Here is an 18,575-nt window from a genome sequence, read left to right as displayed (position 1 = left end):
CTCTTTTGCCCTTCTCCTCTCAGGCATTACCTCCTTTCTATCACACACACACACACACACACAAACACACTCATACTCTGATGAGTCCTCCCCCAAGACAGGGGCCTCTGCAGCAGTCTCAGAGCCCACACACAGCTCGAGGTAGTTCTGGGACGAGGCTGGCTGCCAGGACTCTGCCCCCAAGCTGGTCCAGGAATTTTAGGTCTCTATCAGTCAATCTTAAACTAAGTCAACCCTGAATATTCATTGGAAGGACTGACACTGAAGCTGAAGCTCCAATACTTTGGCCACCTGATGCAAAGAACCGACTCATTGCAAAAGACCCTGATGTTGGGAAAGATTGAGGGTGGGGCAACAGAGGATGAAATGGTTGGATAGCATCACTGACTCAATGGACATGAGTTTGAGCAAACTCCAGAAGATAGCGGAGGACAGGGAAGCCTGGTGTGTTGCAGTCCATGGGGTCACAAAGAGTCGGACACGACTTAGTGACTCAACAACAACCTGGATCCTACCCGAAACAGTGCCTTCTCTTTTTTAATGCTCCAGCTCCATACCTAAAGGAACTCACCAAATCCACTCCTACTAGCGTACAGCTCTGAGACCCCATGAACAGTCATATTCATGTACTAATCAACCTAAAATTAATTTTTGTATATTGTGTCAAATAGAAATTCCTTTCTATTTACATCATTAACCAGTTATCCCTTTCCTATGTACTGATCAGTACACCCTTCACTGGTATTTCTTGCCACACCTACTAGATGTCAAGTGTCTAGACATCCCTGGGTCTATTTCTTTGCTCTTTTCTAAAACTGGTCTCCTGTCTGCATTATGACTCACCAACTACCTTTGGTGTTGGAAATACAGCTCAAGCCGATGCGGACTGGGTTGGAAGTGAAGTCCTTTCATAAAAAATTACCATACCCGCCAGCTTAAAACAATCAAAATTTATTCTTTGGCAGCTGTGGAAAATAGAAGTCTGAAATAATTTGTGTCCTTGATATACAGGAGTTTTAATAAAAACTTGTGATTCTCATCAGAAAAGAAAATGTACAGCATCTTCATAATTGAATTAACTGATTTTATTCCAGAAGGAGAAAACTTCCAATATGTCTAGATATAGTGAAAACTGCAATATTAACTTATTGTTGAAATATGACACCCCTACAGTTGAGTGCACAAATCTCAATAAATGGTCAGTCAGTCAGTTCAGTCACTCAGTCATGTCCAACTCTTTGTGACCCCGTGGACTGCAGCACTCCAGGCCTCCCTGTCCATCACCAACTCCCATAGTTTACTCAAACTCATGTCCATTGAGTTGGTGATACCATCCAACCATCTCATCCTCTGTCGTCCCCTTCTCCTCCTGCCCTCAATCTTTCCCAGCATCAGGGTCTTTTCCAATGAGTCAACTCTTCGCATCAGGTGGCCAAAGTATTGGAGTTTCAGCCTCAGTATCAGTCCTTCCAGTGAACATTCAGGACTGATCTCCTTTAGGATGGATTGGTTGGATCTCCTTGCAGTCCAAGGGACTCTCAAGAGTCTTCTCCAACACCACAGTTCAAGAGCATCAATTCTTCAGCGCTCAGCTTTCTTTATAGTCCAACTCTCACATCCATACATGACCACTGGAAAAACCATAGCCTTGACTAGACGGACCTTTGTTGGCAAAGTAATGTCTCTGCTTTTTAATATGCTGTCTAGGTTGGTCATAACTTTTCTTCCAAGGAGTAAGCGTCTTTTTATTTTATGGCTGCAGTCATCATCTGCAGTGATTTTGGAGCCCCCCAAAATAAAGTCTGCCACTGTTTCCACTGTTTCTCCATCTATTTGCCATGAAATGATGGGACCACATGCTGTGATCTTAGTTTTCTGAATGTTGAGCTTTAAGCCAACATTTTCACTCTCCTCTTTCACTTTCATCAAGAGGCTCTTCAGTTCTTCTTCATTTTCTTCCATAAGGGTGGTGTCATCTGCATATCTGACATTATTGATATTTCTCCCAGCAATCTTGGTTGAGCCGCGGCTGCTTGGCACTGAAGCAGCTGTGAATAGGTACTCCACGTCCAAGGTCAGGAGCATTGGTTGCACTTTGCTGGACCGGCCATGTGGAGGTACCCCACATCCAAGGTCAGAGAAACCCCAGTAAGATGGTATGCACTGGAGCAGCTGTGAGCAGATAGCCCTGTCCATCACCAACTCCCGGACCATCTCATCCTCTGTCCTTATTAAGGGATGTAGAAAAAAAGTTTGTTCTTTCCTCCTCCTTGAGAATTCCAGACCCCTATCTCCTCCTTGAGAGCGCCAGACCCCTTTCTCCTCCTCAGGGTCCCTGGAATTCTTTTCAACCTGCCTAGGAATTGACTCTCTCAGCTTGCAGATGGACATCTCATCCCCATGTCTTCACATGGCCCTCCATGTAACATACCAGGTTTGTTCCATTTTCTTATAAGGACACCAATCAGATTGGATTAGGGGTAGACCCTAATGGCCTCATTTTAACCTTATTATTTCTATAAAGGCCTTGTCATTAAATATGGTCATATTCTGAGGTCCTGGGGGTTTAGGGTTTTAATACATGAATTCAGGGGAATACAATTCTGGCCATAAAAGCATGAAGTAACTGTGCATAAAAGTGAGAACACATAAAGTATATCTCATTAAACCACATATATTTATTCCTAACTCATTTTCCTCTTAATGGAATTTAAAAGTGCCAACAAACACTCCAATTCCACCTAAAATGGAAGGAACTGATAGAAAAGCATCAGGTAAAGCTGATACCCTTAACTGATTAGGAGCAAATATCTTATTTAGCAAATTGTTTAAAATGACTAAGTCAATACATAGGAAGGGCCCATCAACAGCTGCGGAAAGTCAGGAGTTCTCTAGCTTCTTGGTAAACACAACTCCGAGCAGAGGAGAATATACTAGACTGGCAGCCAGACTGTCAGTAAGGATCAGATTCTTCATCCAAGGGCTCATGGTCAATGGAAGAAACATCAGATGATGGAACGAAGAGCTGTTAGAACATTAGGTAAACTGTTGAACTGAATCATGGTATTGTCAGAAAAGAAACATTTTTTTTTTCGTCAAAGAACTGGGGAAACCCTGGGTGTGATCTCAACAAGACAACACTCCACCCCAGACTTTTAAAGTTTAGACCCCGCCTCTCCCCCTCCCTGCCACAGAATTAGATACTTGGTTTCCCTCTGCTCACTGCACTATCTTAGTGCCTACACAGCCTCTTCTACCCCAACAACAGAGTAATTTCAGACCTACCGGGAAGTGTGGGGGCCCAAGACTAAGAAAGAGCATCCTCCTAGGTACCAGTAGAGAAGGGTTTGGGTGAGACCCGTGGCTCACTTCTCTGATGTCCTGACCAGAACAAACCTGCCCAGGAACCAGAGGCCAGCCTGATTCTCACTTTCCGTGGTCCCTGATTTCTTCATACATTTCTTGACGATGATGACAATTAGGCAGATGAAGATGATGAAGATGAAGATCAATGGGAGGATGCATTTATTTAATGGGATAGATGCAGGCTGGTGGTTGTTCGGGGCCTTTGTGAGTGGTTCTAAAACAAACAAAAAGGCACAAGCCTTGTCACATCTAAGAGTCCACCTTCCTCAGCATCTACTGTCCCCAGACAGCACCTGTCCACCTACATAGATGCTGGCTCGTTACATGAAGCCATTGGGGCAGAAAGATGAATGGAGTTGGGCTCTGTCCTCATAACAGAGCTCCTATTTCTACTGAGGGAGAGAGCAAATGTTTATTTGACAATCTTGCAGGTGGACATGTTTACTGTGGGGAGACCTTTTTAGGGAGGACACAGCTGGGCAGGTGCTTAATTCGGTCTGGGGAGGGGTGAGGGCTTCTCTAAGTGACATTTGAGCTGGTCAGGACAACAGGAAGGAGAGAAGGTCGGGAAACACAATATGTATATAAATCTGGGGACCATTTAGCAGGGTTATGGAACTGGGTCATTGGTTAATGAGGAAAGGGGCTCCTGTGCTAAGGGAGGTGGGCTGGGAAAGGAGGATGTTGGGAAATCCTATGTAATGCCTATCACTGACTCTCCAGACAAGAAGTCCACCAAAAGATCAGTCACTCCATCCAGCTACCACATTTTCAATTGCACAAACATATGTGCTCATATCCACACATGAAGGCACTAGACCTTTGAAGAGAGCTACCACCTCCCCCACCTCCCCCACACCCCACTCAGTTACCTGTGGGCTCTGGGAGCAGCATGTTCTCCCAGTGTTTCAGAGATTCCCTAAGCCAATAACTGCAGTCTCCCGTTGAGATCTTCCTGAAATACTCTGCCAGTTCCTGGTTGTTTTCCCACTCCTCCTCGATGCCTGTGGCTCAAGGATCGATGCCTGTCCAGGTTATGTTCATGATGTCAAGGAGGAGGGCAGTCTGTCCATTGAGGCTGAAGAGTAAGGATGCACCAGAGCATTGCTCAGTTTCACACTGACAAAACAGCCTGACCTGCAGGGAGGGAGGACCTGCGCCCCCCACACACAGTGAATCTTTCTGGACTGTCCACAGTCCATCCTCCCCAGTCAGTAAAGTGTGTCTGCACATCCAGAGGTACGTGATCTTCCGACCATGACCTCCCCCTCTTACCCATCAGGTCCACCGGGTCTCTAAGGCTGGATCGTGTTCAGTCTTTTCACAAGAAGGACCTCCCTGCATGCATTCTGCCCCTACCCCTCTCTTACTGTTTCCAGCTCCCCACCCCCTTCCCATATTACCCCTCATCTCCTTTTTGTCCAGTTTGATGACAAGCAGGACCATCCTGAGGTCTCTTCCTGCTTCTCCTAGCATCTGGCTCAGTTCAGTCCACGCTTTGGTGTCGTTTACCTCCTCCCCCAGGAAACCCAAAGGTCTGACCTTGTTGCTGTCACTGTCAAACTGGAAGAAAGGCTTTGTGTCCACGGAGCCCTGGACTTGACACCAGGGCTGGCCCGGTCTGGACTGAGATTTGACAGTGAGGTTAAGGCACAGAGAGTGGGCATCTGTGAGAGAAAACCACAGGTGTGTCTGGGAGATTCCCCTCCAGGGCCTGGTTGCAGAGGGAGGGGTCTCTATCCCAGACCCCCTCCTCTGCTGCATCCTCAGTCCTGCCTCATCTTCAACTGTCTGAGCTTTAATCTCTTGGATGCCACTGTGGATCCTTTGGGTCTAATACTGTTAGCAGGAAGATTTATGTGACATATTTTTACCGTCATGTACCAGTTTCTGAGGCAGCAAAAACAGAAGACAATGTCTGCCTTCTAGTGGCTTAAAAATCCATCTGAACAAACAGTACTTTCAACAGGAGTGGAAAAAAAGACCACAGAACACAGGCTACATTCAGGATGGGCCCCTAATCACCAGGAAGGTTTTTACTGCAGAAGGAGGTGGGGTTGGCAGGAGAGGGCAAGCTGCTCCAGGAGCACAGGCCCAGGCACCCTGTCTTGGGCTGGAGTCCCTGCACACTGGGTGTCACCTCCTGGGCAGCCCGTCCAGCTAAACCACACCTGACCATCCTCAGAGCTGGAAGACAGGCCCCCACCAGGGTGGAGCCCCTTCCTTTCCCCTCCTCCCCTGCTCCACTCCCCCTGCCAGAGCCCCAGATCCCAGGACACTCACTGCCCAGAGTCTTCCTGGGTTCTATCAGCTGCAGTATCAGCAAAAGATGGCCTGCAGTGTGAGCTAGAGACATTCCTTCCAGCAGTTTTAGAAGAGTAAGGGGCAAATCGTAGCCTGGAGTGTGTCTACACCTCCGCCTCGGCCCACTGCCCGAAGTCTTCAGTCCGAGACTGAGGAAGCCCTGTTCAAAAACAATGCAAAGGACAATTATACCGAGGAAGTATCTTGCAAGTATTCAAACGTAATTCCTCATTAAAAACAGCAACAACCACCACAAAAAACAGCAGTGACATTAAAAAGCAAAATTCACTTTAAATACCCCAAAGACCCCTTAACTTTTGTGAACGAAATGCTCAGGGTCATGTTGGCTTCTCCCCTCCTTCCAACAACAGCTCCCCCCACCCCACCCCCGCCTCCCAGCTGCCTCTTTTGCTTCTTTTCCCATCTTCTGCTCAGTCATCCTGCATTTTTCTCCCTACTTCCTTCTCCATCCTAACCTGGCGGACTTTGTCTTCAGTGATCAAGATTCACTCTCACCCAATGCACCCCAGTGTTAATCCGACTGGCCGCAGGTGACCACACGTGATCTACAATGGAAGGCTTGTGTACAAGAGTTGTGTTGGAGCCAAGACTCCAGAGAGGCCTGACAGTAACTAAAATAGCTTCAGAAGGAGTCTTTTGGCCCTAGAAAAGAAAACAACAGTCTCAAAGGCCCTTGCTGAATCATCTAACTTTGGAGAAAACAAAACAGAACTTTAGTTCCCCCCGATGCTCCAGGCTGGTTGAATCTATCTGGGACTTACCACCCCCTGCCCAGAAATCTTCCACCCGCTACACCTGCCCAGAAGACTTATCACCCCCTGCCCAACTACAAATGCAATCTCAACTAAAGAATACTCAAAATATCCCGCCTGGTTAATGTTTCCCTTATCGCTTCCACAAACCTCCCTATAACTATGGAGCCTCTCTCATCCCTCTTGGCGCTCAGCCTGGTCTTTGGCCAGCTGTTGCCCCTCCTTGCCTGACTAAAGGTAACCTACTTCTGTTGAGGTTGTCTTTCCTTTTCTGCCTTGGCTCGAACTATACCTTACAGCTTCTTGGCATGCTGCCAACTTGACAGCTAGGCTACAGGTTACTTTAGGAGTGTTCTTTTTATTCTCTGCTTCCACAATAAATGTAGCAGAATCATCAAATCTATTTAATCCCAAAAGGTGGAAAAAAGGTGAAATGTCCCGAGTTCCCTCCTTGAAGAAAAAGAAAGCTGAAGAATTTATGTTTTTTGCAATAGCAAGATACTGACTTAAGTATTAGTATTAGGAACTAAAATGACTAAAAGAGACACTCACATAATATTTTCTTCTGTTGAAAATATTCTGAAGTTGTTTCTCTGAACACAGAAAGAATCCCTGAGTCCTGTAATAGAAGAAGATATTTTTCTCGCATTATCATCATTTGCAACAACAAGATTGCCACACGGAGGAGAGTCTGATTCTTCACAAACTAGAAGACGGAAAGTGTCCTATGTGTGGAGGTCTCTTGTTCAAGTCGCTGAACATTTCGTTGCAGGGATTCCATCACTTAGCACCAAGAGAAAGAGGCAAAATAGATTGGGGGAAAAAAATGAGACTGAGGAGTCTGTTCACCAGATATGACAAGAGACATGAGACAACACAGCTATTGCGTCATCATAACGGGAAGGCAGGCTCAGAACTCCTGGCTCTGACTTCTCGGCTATAAAGTAAACAGAAGGAAAACAAAGGCGGCCAAAAAGGCTGAGTCGTAGCCAGCAGAGCCCCTGTAAGGGGCATTCTGGAAACACTGTCTCCTGCAGAAAAGAAAGAGGCCTTGGTCCAGGAGACTGAGGAAATCCTGTCACATTCCTGCGGCTGCCCCTCCCCAGTCCCCCCTCCAGCCCCGTCCTCACTGAGGGGCTCCTCTGTCCTTCACTCCCACCCCCATCCCAGGCCCAGCAGCTTCTTGTCACCTCCTCCTTCTGTTAGGGGAAGCCATTGATTGAAACTGCCCACCCTGGCCAGGCACCATAGTAACCATTTGCATGAGTTGTTTTTTGACAGGAGATCCTGATAAGGAACTAATAAGCCACCACCAACTGGAAGAGTTCAGGAAAGGTCAAAAGGAGACACCCCGTGTCCGTCCACTTCCCAGAATCCCTCTCACTAGCATCCATCTTGGCTGAGCGATGTGTGCGCCACCAGGAAAGACTCTGAATTAGAATGATTGGCCAAAGACCACCTGGAAACTAAGCCCATCACCATAAAACCCGAGACTGTGAGCCACGTGGCAGAGCAGTTCTCCTGGGTTCCCTTAACCTCCTGCTCTCCACCCAAGTGCCCTTCCCAATAAAATCTCTTGCTTTGTCAGCACATGTGTCTCCTCGGACAATCCTTTTCTGAGTGTTAGACAAGAGCCCAGTTTCGGGCCCTGGAAGAGGTCCCCCTTTCTACAACACTTCCTTCCTGCATCACAGAGTCACCCCAGGCCCTGGCATCTCCTACTCAGGCTCAGGACTGGAGCAAGTGAGGAATCAATCTGCTCCCTTTACTCAGGTCCGGGTCCTACTCGAGGGGGGCCTAAAGGACCAGCGAGCAGGTCCCCAGAGGAGAGGCCTTGCTTTCTGACAGCGCTGGGGGGCTCCAGGCAAACTTCCTTCATTTGCTCCCCTCCAGCCTCTGAGCCAGCAGCACACACAGCTCTCAGGACCAGGGTCCCTGCCCCCATCTCTTCCTGGTCTCGCCCAGCTGGGCGCCTCCACCCCAGCTCAGGCCCACCATCCCCAGGCACCTCTGCTCAAGGCAGGTCCGCTCAGTGATGGAGGCTCTGGGTCCCAGGAGGCTGGTGACGAGCAGGCCACAGGCTGAGTGAGAACTGCTGCTGCTCCAGGAGCACAGGCCTGGCCTCGCCCCTTCCCACAGTCTCTCCTGTGGGGCTCCTGCCTTGCCTGCTTGGCCCAAGCCACTTCCTGTGAGAACAGGCCTTTGGAGTTGGGTCTGCAAAGGCCTTCCCAGCCCTTCCTCCTGGGATGAGCCCGGCCCCTCTCATCTTGGCCCCTGGGTGGGTCCCCTCCCCGCTGACACGTCATGAGGAGCCCCCATGCTGCCCTCAGCCCCGGGAGTCCTGCCCTCGCCCTGAGCGCCTGCTGTTCTGACACCACCCACTCTGGGCCCTGCCAGCCAGCGGTCTGTGCTCAGTCAGGGGACGTGGCTCAACCCTTTCAGCATCAATAGGCCCTCAGCCTAGTGCAGGCCCCTCCCTTTTCACAATGTCATCTGACACTGGGGACCTCTCAGATCTCAGGGCTGAGCTTGTCCGAGTTCTGCTCTCAGGTGATATGGGGACTTATCCACCTGTTTATTTTCAGGATGAGGAGGTTCAGTGAGGGGCAGGGGTCGGCTGGGATTTACCTTCCCCATCCTCACACCAGGCCCTGTGCCCCTGCCTTCCCTGTGGATTCTGCCCTCAGTACATGTTCTTGTAAAGGATCCAGGCTAGGATGATAATGCCAAAACCGGCTGGAGCCCCGACGGCGATCCCTGTGATGAGATCAATGGCTGTGGCCGTGGGCTGCACTGTAGGGGGGCCCATGGTCGGTGATGCTGCAAGGAGAGTAAGAGTGACGCCCCTTGTCCAGACCCCAAACTCGGCAGATTCCTCCTTGACCCCCTGACTCAGGTACCCCTACTGTGCAGACAGTTTACACCCATCACATGGAGGCCCCAGTGATAGATCCCCAGGCGAGATGGGGGAATGGAGGAGCCCCGTCCTCAGGGGCTCTGACAGCTGATGGGGGAGTGAGGTTTCCAACACAGCCACTCAGTCCTGCTGGGACATAGAGACGGTGACATAAGGATGGAGTCCTCAGGAGCTGACAGCAGAGGTGGTGTTGACAGATTTCCAGAAGGATGATTGGTGATATTGAGAAGATGATTCTGGAAAGAGTGTACAGTGAGAAATAAATCCCAGAAATCAAAAAGATGTCTACAGGTTTGGCATCAGGAAAAATCCATGTTCAATCGTCCAAAGGCCTGTAATGTGAGAAAGAGACGTCAGGAGGTGGAAGAGGAAGGAGGATGACAGAGCATCCCCGGGTCAGTGTTCTCCCAGGACAACTCACTTTATTTATTTCTTTTTTACATTCTTTTCTTTTATTAGCACCAAAAACATTGTGTATTGGGGTATAGCCATGAACAACATTATGATAGTTTCAGGTGAACTGTGAAGGGATTCAGCCATAGATATACATGTACCCCGTCTCCCCTAAGCCCCTCTCCCACCCAGGCTGGCACATAACATTGAGTAGAGCTTTCCATGTGCTATACAGTGGGAGCTTGTTGGTTATCCATTTACATATAGCAGTGTGTACATGACCTTCCCAAAGTCCCTAACTATTCCTTCCCCCGGGGAACCATAAGCTTGTTTTCTAAGTCTGTGAGTCTCTTTCTCTTTTTTAAATTCCTTTGTCCTATTTCTTTTTAGATTCCACATATAAGGCATGTCATGAGATATTTCTCCTTCTCTTTCTGAGTTAGATCACTCAGTAAGACACTCTCTAAGTCCATCCATGTTTCAGCAACAGCTCACTTTAGATGGATCACTTTGCTAAAACACACACACACACAGATACAGACACACACAGATACAGACACACACAAAGACACACACACACGCACACACACACACACACACACACACAGAGACTGGGTCCATATCACCTTGTGTGGACTACCACTTCCTTATACTCGTCTCACTTGTGCTCCTCAACATTTCCTCCCAGTGCACCATGAAATCCTGAAGTCAGGTCCGACAGTCTTCATGGAGACCCTCTTCTAAAAGTGGGTCACAGCTCTGTCATTTTCCCACTTCTCTTTCACCTGTCTCCCTCCAGAATGAACCTCTGTCCAGTGTCCATTCTCTGAATCAAAGCGGAGGCACATTTGTCCATTGAAGCCAAACTGCCAGGATCCACTGATGTATCCATCCTCTTCACGCCGGCATGTCATCCTGCCCTGCAGGGTCAGAGGGCCTGACCCACCGAGGAAAAGAAAGAGCTCAGGCTCTGAACTTGACAAATTCTTTGCCTCATCCGGGTCCACCTCCTCTGGGCCCAGGTACCTTGGCCCTGTTCTCTCCTCCAAGGCCCTCTCCTTCCACTGGACTACTAGGGAAGGACCAATATCCAGTTGCATTTTTTACCTATGGGTAACAATGGATGCAGCTAAGCCCCCAGTGTGCTCCTTCAGTATGTGGACTTCCTAACTCACCCCTGGACTCAATGGGCATGAGTTTGAACAACCTCTGGGAGTTGGTGAAGGACAGGGAAGCCTGGCATGCTGCAGTTCCAGGGGTTGCAAAGAGTGGGACACGACTGAGTGACTGAACTGAGCTGAACTGAACTCACCCCTGACTGTGTGTTTCTCCAGGATGATGTCAGGCAATTGCCCCGTGAGCAAGTCCCCGATGTCTCTCAGTGTTTCTGTCTGTGTTTCCCAAGTGTTCGTAGTTTTCACCTCTTGTCCCAATGGACTTGTGGATTGGATCTTGGTGTCTCCACAGTCATAGGAGAGAAAGACATTCCCATCTACCTGGCCTTGAACCATACACCATGGCTCTCCAGGACTGGGCTGATGATCGATGGTGAAGTTGCAGCAAAGAGAGTGAGTGTCTGTGAAGGAAAACGCAGGTGAGGGCAGGGTTGGGACAAAAAGACCCATTACCTCCTCCCCCCACTGATGTGAGAGCAGAGTACAGCTGCAGCGCTGGGTTGGCAGAGCAGGAAGGCCACTCTGCCCTTCAACACCACCTATAGGCTGAGCAGGTGGAGAAGCCACATAACATTATCTCCACGCCGCTCCTAAGGCCAACATAGAACCCAAAGATGCAGAAAGGAGAATTCACATTTAGGGGTCACAGGACTTAGCAAGGACAGGGAGATGCTGCTGATGTTCCACTAGGATGGGTCTTGGAAGCCTGGAGAAGGCCTGGTCCACATGGCATGAAAGAGAAAATCCAGAACTTCTGAGGCAGGTGGTAGAGGAGGGGATTAAAGGCTCAGAGAAATGAATCTGCCAGGGGGGACACGGTGTGAAAGGGCAGGAAGGTGTGAGGCCACCAGGTTCTATGGAGCCCGAGAGGAAAGAATGGAGGAGAAGCATCTCCAACAGCTCCAGGATGACTTTTGGTGAAGATCGGGGATGGTGGTAGGAGATGGTGTTCCTGTGGGCTTCCAGCAGGAGTAAGGATGGAGAAGGTGGAAAGAGCTGATGCCAGGGGAAGTGCTCTATTTCAGAAACAAAGTAGATGCAGTGGTCAGAGTGACTAGAGAGTCCCAGTGTAGCCCAGGCCTGACTGCAGAGAGTGCGATGTTGGCTCATAGCACAGGGCGACCCTAGAGGCAAACGGATGAGCAGTGAGCATTGTTAAAAACTACACGATGGAAAGGGAAAATTAAAAAAAAGAACAAACAGAGACAAACACAAGGCTGGATGTTCAGGAAGCTGAATGCAGACGTCCCAACAAAATGTCCAGATCACTGGCACGCTGTCCAGCACGGAGTCGGGCCTTGCCTTCAGAATCCACGACTAGAGACAGAGACGCCAGGCAGCAGCGAGGAGGGCCTCTCCTCACCACAGCGAGTGCACGAGTCCGTCTGGCCTTTGGAAGCCACGTGGTCAGTGAGTGGGGAAAGTGGACACTGGGCAGAGAAGCCACGCCCACATCCACAAGGACCTAGAGTGGGGCTGACATCGTGTCCAGCAATCTGAAACATCACCACGGCCGCCTGTTATTACTGTGGTGCCTGAGATCTGTGGTTAGGAATACACGTCTGTCCCACGTGCTGCCCACAGGAGTGCCACCCATCCACTGATCCTCAGAGTGCTCATTTCACTTCCATTGCATTTGCATTATGAATGAAAAATCTTCACAGTTAGTAAATTACTGTGAGGGCTACCATAGAAGCGATTTCCAAGTTCACACTTCTGACACTGACCTTCATCACCCAATAGTATGTGTAAACACAATATAATATCCTGGAGAAAGTGACAGAGTAACAACCTACAACCTCTCCAGGGCTGCAGGAGTGTCATCCTTATCCCTATCTCCATTTAATTCCCAGTGTGGCCCATAGATGTCTATAATTGTACATATGAAATATTTCAGGCTCTGCAGACCATAGTTTTCTGTTAAAACTGCTGTCCTAGCACAAAAGCAGTCATAGATGATTGTTGGCGAATGATGACCTGCTTCTTGGGCCGAGGACCCAGCAGAGCCTGTGACATCAGAGGTATCTGTGGTCGGAAAGGTGCTATGTGCCATCTATGGCATTTTACTTGGAGGTTCACAACACAGACCCTTTATGTCCTGAAGCAAGGCCAAGCGATCTGCAGTGGGGAATATTACACCATTTAAATATCGCTCCTAGTATGGTCCTGGGGGCTGGTAGAGGTGAGGCCTCTGGTCATGCTATGTCAATGTTGTCCATCATGATCTGCGTTCATCAATCCCTAATTATTAGTTCAGATAGACCAGCCATCAGAGGATTGAAGTGATATTGCGGTTTGGCATAAGAAGGCCCAGAGACAACAAATAAGAGAGAGCAGCAGGTGGCCTAGGCCTGACATCAGAATTGTTTAGGACTATTCTCCGGGGTTTGCCCCCGTGGCTCAGTGGTAAGGAATCCGCCTGCAATGTCGGAGCTGGAGTAGATGTGGGATCTATCCCTGGGTGAGAGAAGATCCCATGCAGGAGGGCATGACAATGCACTCCAGTATTCTTGCATGGAGAATCTCTTGGACAGAGGACCCTGGTGGGCTACAGACCATAGGATCATAAAGAGTTGGACATGACTGAAGCGACTTAGCGTGCATACACTATTCTCTGCTCATGCCTGAGGCTTCATGCAGTGTCCCCTATGTCCATGGACCAAGGAAGTCACTCTAGAGCAGAGGGGGTCAGGGGACATTAGCCCATATCTGCTGGACCCATGCTCCTTTCACATTCACAACACCCGGAGCCTATAAGGCAGGACAGAGCTAGTTTCTGGTTCACAAACAGGCAGCTAAGGCACCCCTGCATGAGTCCCTAGGGGTGAGCCATCCGTTACTGTGGTGTGACCCAGGGCAGTCACATGGTTCTTTAGGTTTGTTCAGGTCGTCTTTGCCTGCTCTTGTACCACAAATGTGGAGATGTATAATGGACACAGACACCAAATGGCTTGTCGAGACCAACAGATTTACTCTGTCTTTTGAAGAAAAGGTTGTCCAACTCCTGTCTTAAATAATAGCTATTATAGGCCACTGTCTCCATGGTCTCAGGGAATCTGAATGTGGGACCAAAAGGTAGAAGTGGGGGTGCCCTATGTCACACACTTTGGGAAACTCTTCTCCGTCTCTCCTGCTTTAAGTCCTGGGGGCCAGGCTGGGAGGCTTCTGCTGGGGTGAATTCTCAGGCAAGAGGATAGGGTGCCAGTTGACAGAGGGCAGGTTTAGGGTCCCTTCACATATGGGAAGTTTTTGGAGCCCCTGTGCTTACGGACTGAAGGGATGGATGGGGAATAATGTTGTAACCAAGCAGGACTCTAAGGAGGCTTCCTAGGACAGAGTCCACCCATCTCCCCGCCCCTCCCTCCTGCACTGCTCCCCCCCAATCCCGACTGCCCGCCCAAGTGGCGGACTCCACCTAGAGCCTTGCCCGTCTGCCCCCACCTCCCCTGCGCCCAACGCAACTGGTCAGACTCCTCCCAGCCTTCCCCGGAACCCCGTGGGTTCGGTCCCTCGGGAGCGGCCACCAGCTTTCCTGCACCCACTTCAGTGACTCCGAATTCCCGACGTGAGGGGGCGGGCAGGGGGGCTGCAGCTGCATTTCGTGACGCCGCCCTGGCTCTCACGTCTCCCTGCCTCCCCTGCCTTCCTGCTGGGATTCCTTTTTCACCCAGATCTTGTCTCTTCCCTGCGGGGGAACGGCAACCAGCCGCGAGTCGGGGCGGGGAGCAGGAGCCCAGCGGGAAAAGAGCGCGCGGAGCTTTAAAAGCAGGAGGCGCCCCCCTCCCCCCACCCCGCGGCGCTCCCCGAACCGCCTCGGACACCCCCATCCCTCTCGGGTCTTAAGGCCTCGTGTCCGCTCCCCGCAGGTTAATCCCCGAACTCACCGCCTCGGGCCGTGCAGAACCTGAGAGGCAGGAGCAGAACCAGAGCCGGGAAACCAAGACGCGCCCCGGGGCCGGCCGTCCAGGCCATCCCCACCTGGAAACTGGCTGGATCCGACTTCGCGGGGCGCTAGTTATAGGCGGGCTCGCCCCGCCCTCCCGTCCACTCTCCGCCCCGCCCTCCTCCCCGCGTCACTGACGCCGGGCAGTAGCCGCCCCCTCTGAAGCACTCCATTCTCCTCCTGTCCCTTAGTGTCTCTTTTCTCCTCGGAGTCCTTCCGGCCCCTGAAACCTTCCTCCCCATTCCCGCCTGCAGTCTTCCTGTGGTGGTGGGTTACTGCCTCAGTCGTGTCAGACTCTTGCGACCCGAGGGCTAAGTCCTCTGACCGTGGGGATTCTCCAGCAAGAGTGCTTCAGTGGGTCGTCACGCCCTTCTCCTTGGGATCTTCCTGACCCTGGGATGGAAGCCGGGTCTCCTACATTGCAGGCAGAGTCTTTAGGGACTGAGCTATGAAGGAAGGCCTGCTTTTCTAAAAAGACTCAAGCTTTCCACTGCTTTTCTAAAAAGACTCAAGATTTCCACGCTGCTCCCCACACCCAACCAACACCACTGGAGAACTCTGCGGATCTCTAGAATAGGCTTGAAGACAGCCCTTAATTGCCGTGTCATCAGCAATAGGGTTCCTAGTAGTTTCTGTCCCAGGGAAGTCCTAGACCTTTTGTGGGCCAAAGTAACTGCTCATTAGAAAGAATTTGAGGACTGAGGCCACAACCTGAATTTGAAAGTTCCGCGTGGAGACTGGGATCAGGAGCTGCCACCGGGCGCTACTTGGCGGTCTCTTCCAGCTGCTTGTTCTACACCGGTAGCCTGTGTGATCTGTTTTCTTTCCCCTCAAAACTTACTTTTATGCAGCGTACAAGCAGCATTAACCATCTCACCTTCACATCTCAGGGCTATCCGCTGATAAAGAGTGAGGTCGTCCATCACTCTTGGGAAGTGGGTCTACCAGTGACATTGAGAGGTGAATGTCTGTGACAGAGGGCTCCATCTCTCTGTTATCACGAGGCTCTTGGCCTTTGCTAGCTTCAGGGGTGACTGAGCCCTGACCTCAGAGGGTCGCGCTGACCCCTCAGCAAGGGCAGTGCTCCAATTCATGTCTTGTCAGTGAGTGAGGCTGGGTTCCCTATTGATACATGTGGAAATGTATTCAAGCAGAGTTTTAAGGACGTGGCAAGAGCAATTAGGTCGAATTTCATGTTCTGGGAAGTATAATCGTGTTTGACACCCATTAAAATCACCCCCTGGTTGATTCCACTCCCACCTGGGGTCTGCATTGTGTCCAGGTGCCAGGAGCACGCACGGGTGGTAGTGGCCAGGCCTGTCCAGAGAGGCCCGTCTTCCCCCACCTGGCTGTCCTGACCAGGACTCTAACGCTGTCCTTCCGTCTTTCTCCTGCTCTCCAAGTCACTTGCCTCTTCACCAGCCTCCTCCACTGGGGCTATGTGGTCCCCGTGTTGCCTCTTCCCAGACATTAAATCCAGGCCCCTGTCCCCCAGGCCTATGCATGAGAGTCTTCCCCTGACACATCGATCACCTGAACCCACCAAGCTGGTGCCCCACCCAAGCCTGTGTCCTGTCCTCCTCCCAGGTCCCATGTGTCTCTTGTCCCCAAATTGTTAAACACCAGGGATCTTGGCCTCCTTAATCAATAGAAATAATTCACAGGCCAGACAATAGAAATAAATCAAATTTCTTAATCCAAAGAAATTGAGGCAAGGCTTTATTGGGGCTCCTGTTGCATCAGAGGGGAGTGAGAACAAATGACAGGTTCCTTGCTTGCTCACTCCCTGAGGTGGTCGGATGAGCTTGTTTCTTCTATGGGGTGAGGGGAGGGGTGTGCCCAGGGGTCAGTCAGAGGGGTGACTTAGGTGACTGGCTGAACCCTTAAGTGTTCATGTGTGCTGGGGGCATGTGAGGCATGCTGCTTTTGCTCTGGGCTCTTCAAAAGTGGCAGTTGCGTTTTTCATATCTTTGTATCTTTTCCCCAGAATTTTCTCCAACTATTCCAACCGAAAAACAATCTGTTTTGTAAAACCTTTTTATTATGTATTGGGTCTAGCTGATTTACAGTGTTGGGATAGTTTCAGGTGAACAGCTAAGGGACTCACCCGTATATATACATACACATATATACATACACACACATTTATACATACATGTGTCCATTCTCCCCAGACTCCCCTCCTGACAGGACAGCCACATAACAGTGATCAGAGTTGTGGGTTTGATCCTTGGGTTAGGAAGTTCGCCTGGAGTAGGAAATGGAACCCACTTCAGTATTCTTGACTGGAAAATTCCATGGACAGAGGAGCTGGCAGGCTACAGTCCGTGGAGACAGAAAGAGTTGGACATGACTGAGTGTGCCCACACAGACACACCATATGCCATACATAGGTCCTTGATGGTTATCCATTTTAAATAGAGCAGTGTGTACATGAACTTCCCAAACTCCCTAACTATCCCTTTCTGCCTCCTTCCCCCCAGCAAATGAAGGTTCGTTCTCTAAGTCTGGGCATCTGTATCTGAGAATGCAAAACATCCTTATTGCTGATATGAAGAAAATTTTACGGGTTTGGATAGAAGATCCAACCAGCCACAACATTTTCTGAACCCAAAGCATGGTCGAGATCAAAGTCTTAACTCTCTTCATTGCTATGAAGGCTGAGGTAGGTGAAAAAGCTGCAGAAGAAAACTTTGAAGATAGCAGGGGTTGGTTCATGAAGTTTAAGGAAAGAAGGCATCTCCATAAAATAAAATACAGAGTGTAGTACAAGACCTGACATAGAATCTGCCCCAAGTGATCCAAGAGATATAGCTAAGATAATCTATGAAGGTGGCTACATGAAGTTTAAGGTTTCCAGTGTAGACAAAAGAGCCATCTATTGGAAGAAGGTGCCTGCCAGGCCTTTGATACCTGGAGAGGAGTAGTCAGTGCCTGGCCTCAAAGATCCCAAGAACAGGCTATGCTCTTGATAAGGACTAATGCAGCAGATTACTGGAAGTCAGTGGCCACTTACCACTTTGAAAATTCCAAGGCCCTTTCGAATTAGGCTGATTCTATTCTGCTTGTGCTCCATAAATGAAACAATGAAGCCTGGATGACAGCCTATCTGTTCACAACATTGGTGACCAAGTATTTTAACTCCAGTGTTGAGACCTACTGCTCAAAATGAAAGATTCCTTTCAAAATATTACTGATGATTGACAAAGCATCCAGAATCTGATGGAGAAGTACAATGAGATCCATGTTGTTTTCATGACTGCCAACACAACATTCAGTCTGCAGCACATGGGTCAAGGAGTGATTTTGATGCTCAAGTAACAGGATTTAGGAAATACATTTTAAGGCTATAGCTGCATAGATAGTTATTCCTCTCTTGGATCTGAGCAAAGTCAACTGAGAACTTTCTGGACTGAATTTATTTTTTTAAAGAAGGACGTCATCTTTTCTAAAAATATTATTTATTTATTTGGCTGCATGGGTCTTAGTTGAGGCACACAGGATCTTTGTTGGGTCATACATGATCCTTCATTGCAGCACGCAGACTCTCTAGTTTTGGTGCCTGGGCTCAGTAGTCACAACATGTGGGCTTAGTTGCTCGGCAGCATGTGGGACCTTAGTCCCCTGAACAGGGATCGAGCCACCATTCCTCGCATTGGAAGGTGGATTCTTCATCACTGACCACCAGGGAAGTCCCCCTACAG

At 49.6% G+C, this 18,575-nt stretch overlaps 1 protein-coding gene and 1 long non-coding RNA gene across 2 annotated transcripts; both read right to left on the bottom strand.

The window, feature by feature from the left end:
- Positions 1–1,121: 1,121 nt before the first annotated feature.
- On the bottom strand, positions 1,122–5,845 carry LOC133047148 (uncharacterized). Its single transcript, XR_009690676.1, has 5 exons — positions 5,650–5,845; positions 4,770–5,033; positions 4,239–4,444; positions 3,286–3,580; positions 1,122–3,025 (listed from the first exon to the last, which is right to left on the bottom strand). It is a non-coding gene; the product is annotated as an uncharacterized LOC133047148 (long non-coding RNA).
- Positions 5,846–9,935: 4,090 nt separating this feature from the next.
- Positions 9,936–14,937, bottom strand: LOC133047015 (UL16-binding protein 6-like). The gene is made up of 3 exons (XM_061130061.1): positions 14,813–14,937; positions 11,066–11,329; positions 9,936–10,690 (listed from the first exon to the last, which is right to left on the bottom strand). Exons 1-3 carry the CDS (start codon positions 14,898–14,900, stop codon positions 10,494–10,496), a joined length of 549 nt encoding a protein of 182 aa, XP_060986044.1. The 5' UTR covers positions 14,901–14,937; the 3' UTR covers positions 9,936–10,493.
- Between the last annotated feature and the right edge of the window lie 3,638 nt (positions 14,938–18,575).

The sequence above is a fragment of the Dama dama genome, chromosome 26, assembly GCF_033118175.1.
Source record: "Dama dama isolate Ldn47 chromosome 26, ASM3311817v1, whole genome shotgun sequence".
Taxonomy (NCBI): domain Eukaryota; kingdom Metazoa; phylum Chordata; class Mammalia; order Artiodactyla; family Cervidae; genus Dama; species Dama dama.
Note: the sequence above shows the minus strand (reverse complement) of the source record. Positions and strands in the feature narration are given on the sequence as shown.

Coding starts and splice junctions, on each gene's coding strand:
- LOC133047015 (XM_061130061.1), bottom strand. CDS start 14,900: ATGGCCTGGACGGCCGGCCCCGGGGCGCGTCTTGGTTTCCCGGCTCTG. Junction 11,330..14,812: donor GTTCTGCACGGCCCGAGGCG/GTGAGTTCGGGG, acceptor TTTCCTTCACAG/ACACTCACTCTCTTTGCTGC. Junction 10,691..11,065: donor GGAGAAACACACAGTCAGGG/GTGAGTTCAGTT, acceptor TCGGTGGGTCAG/GCCCTCTGACCCTGCAGGGC.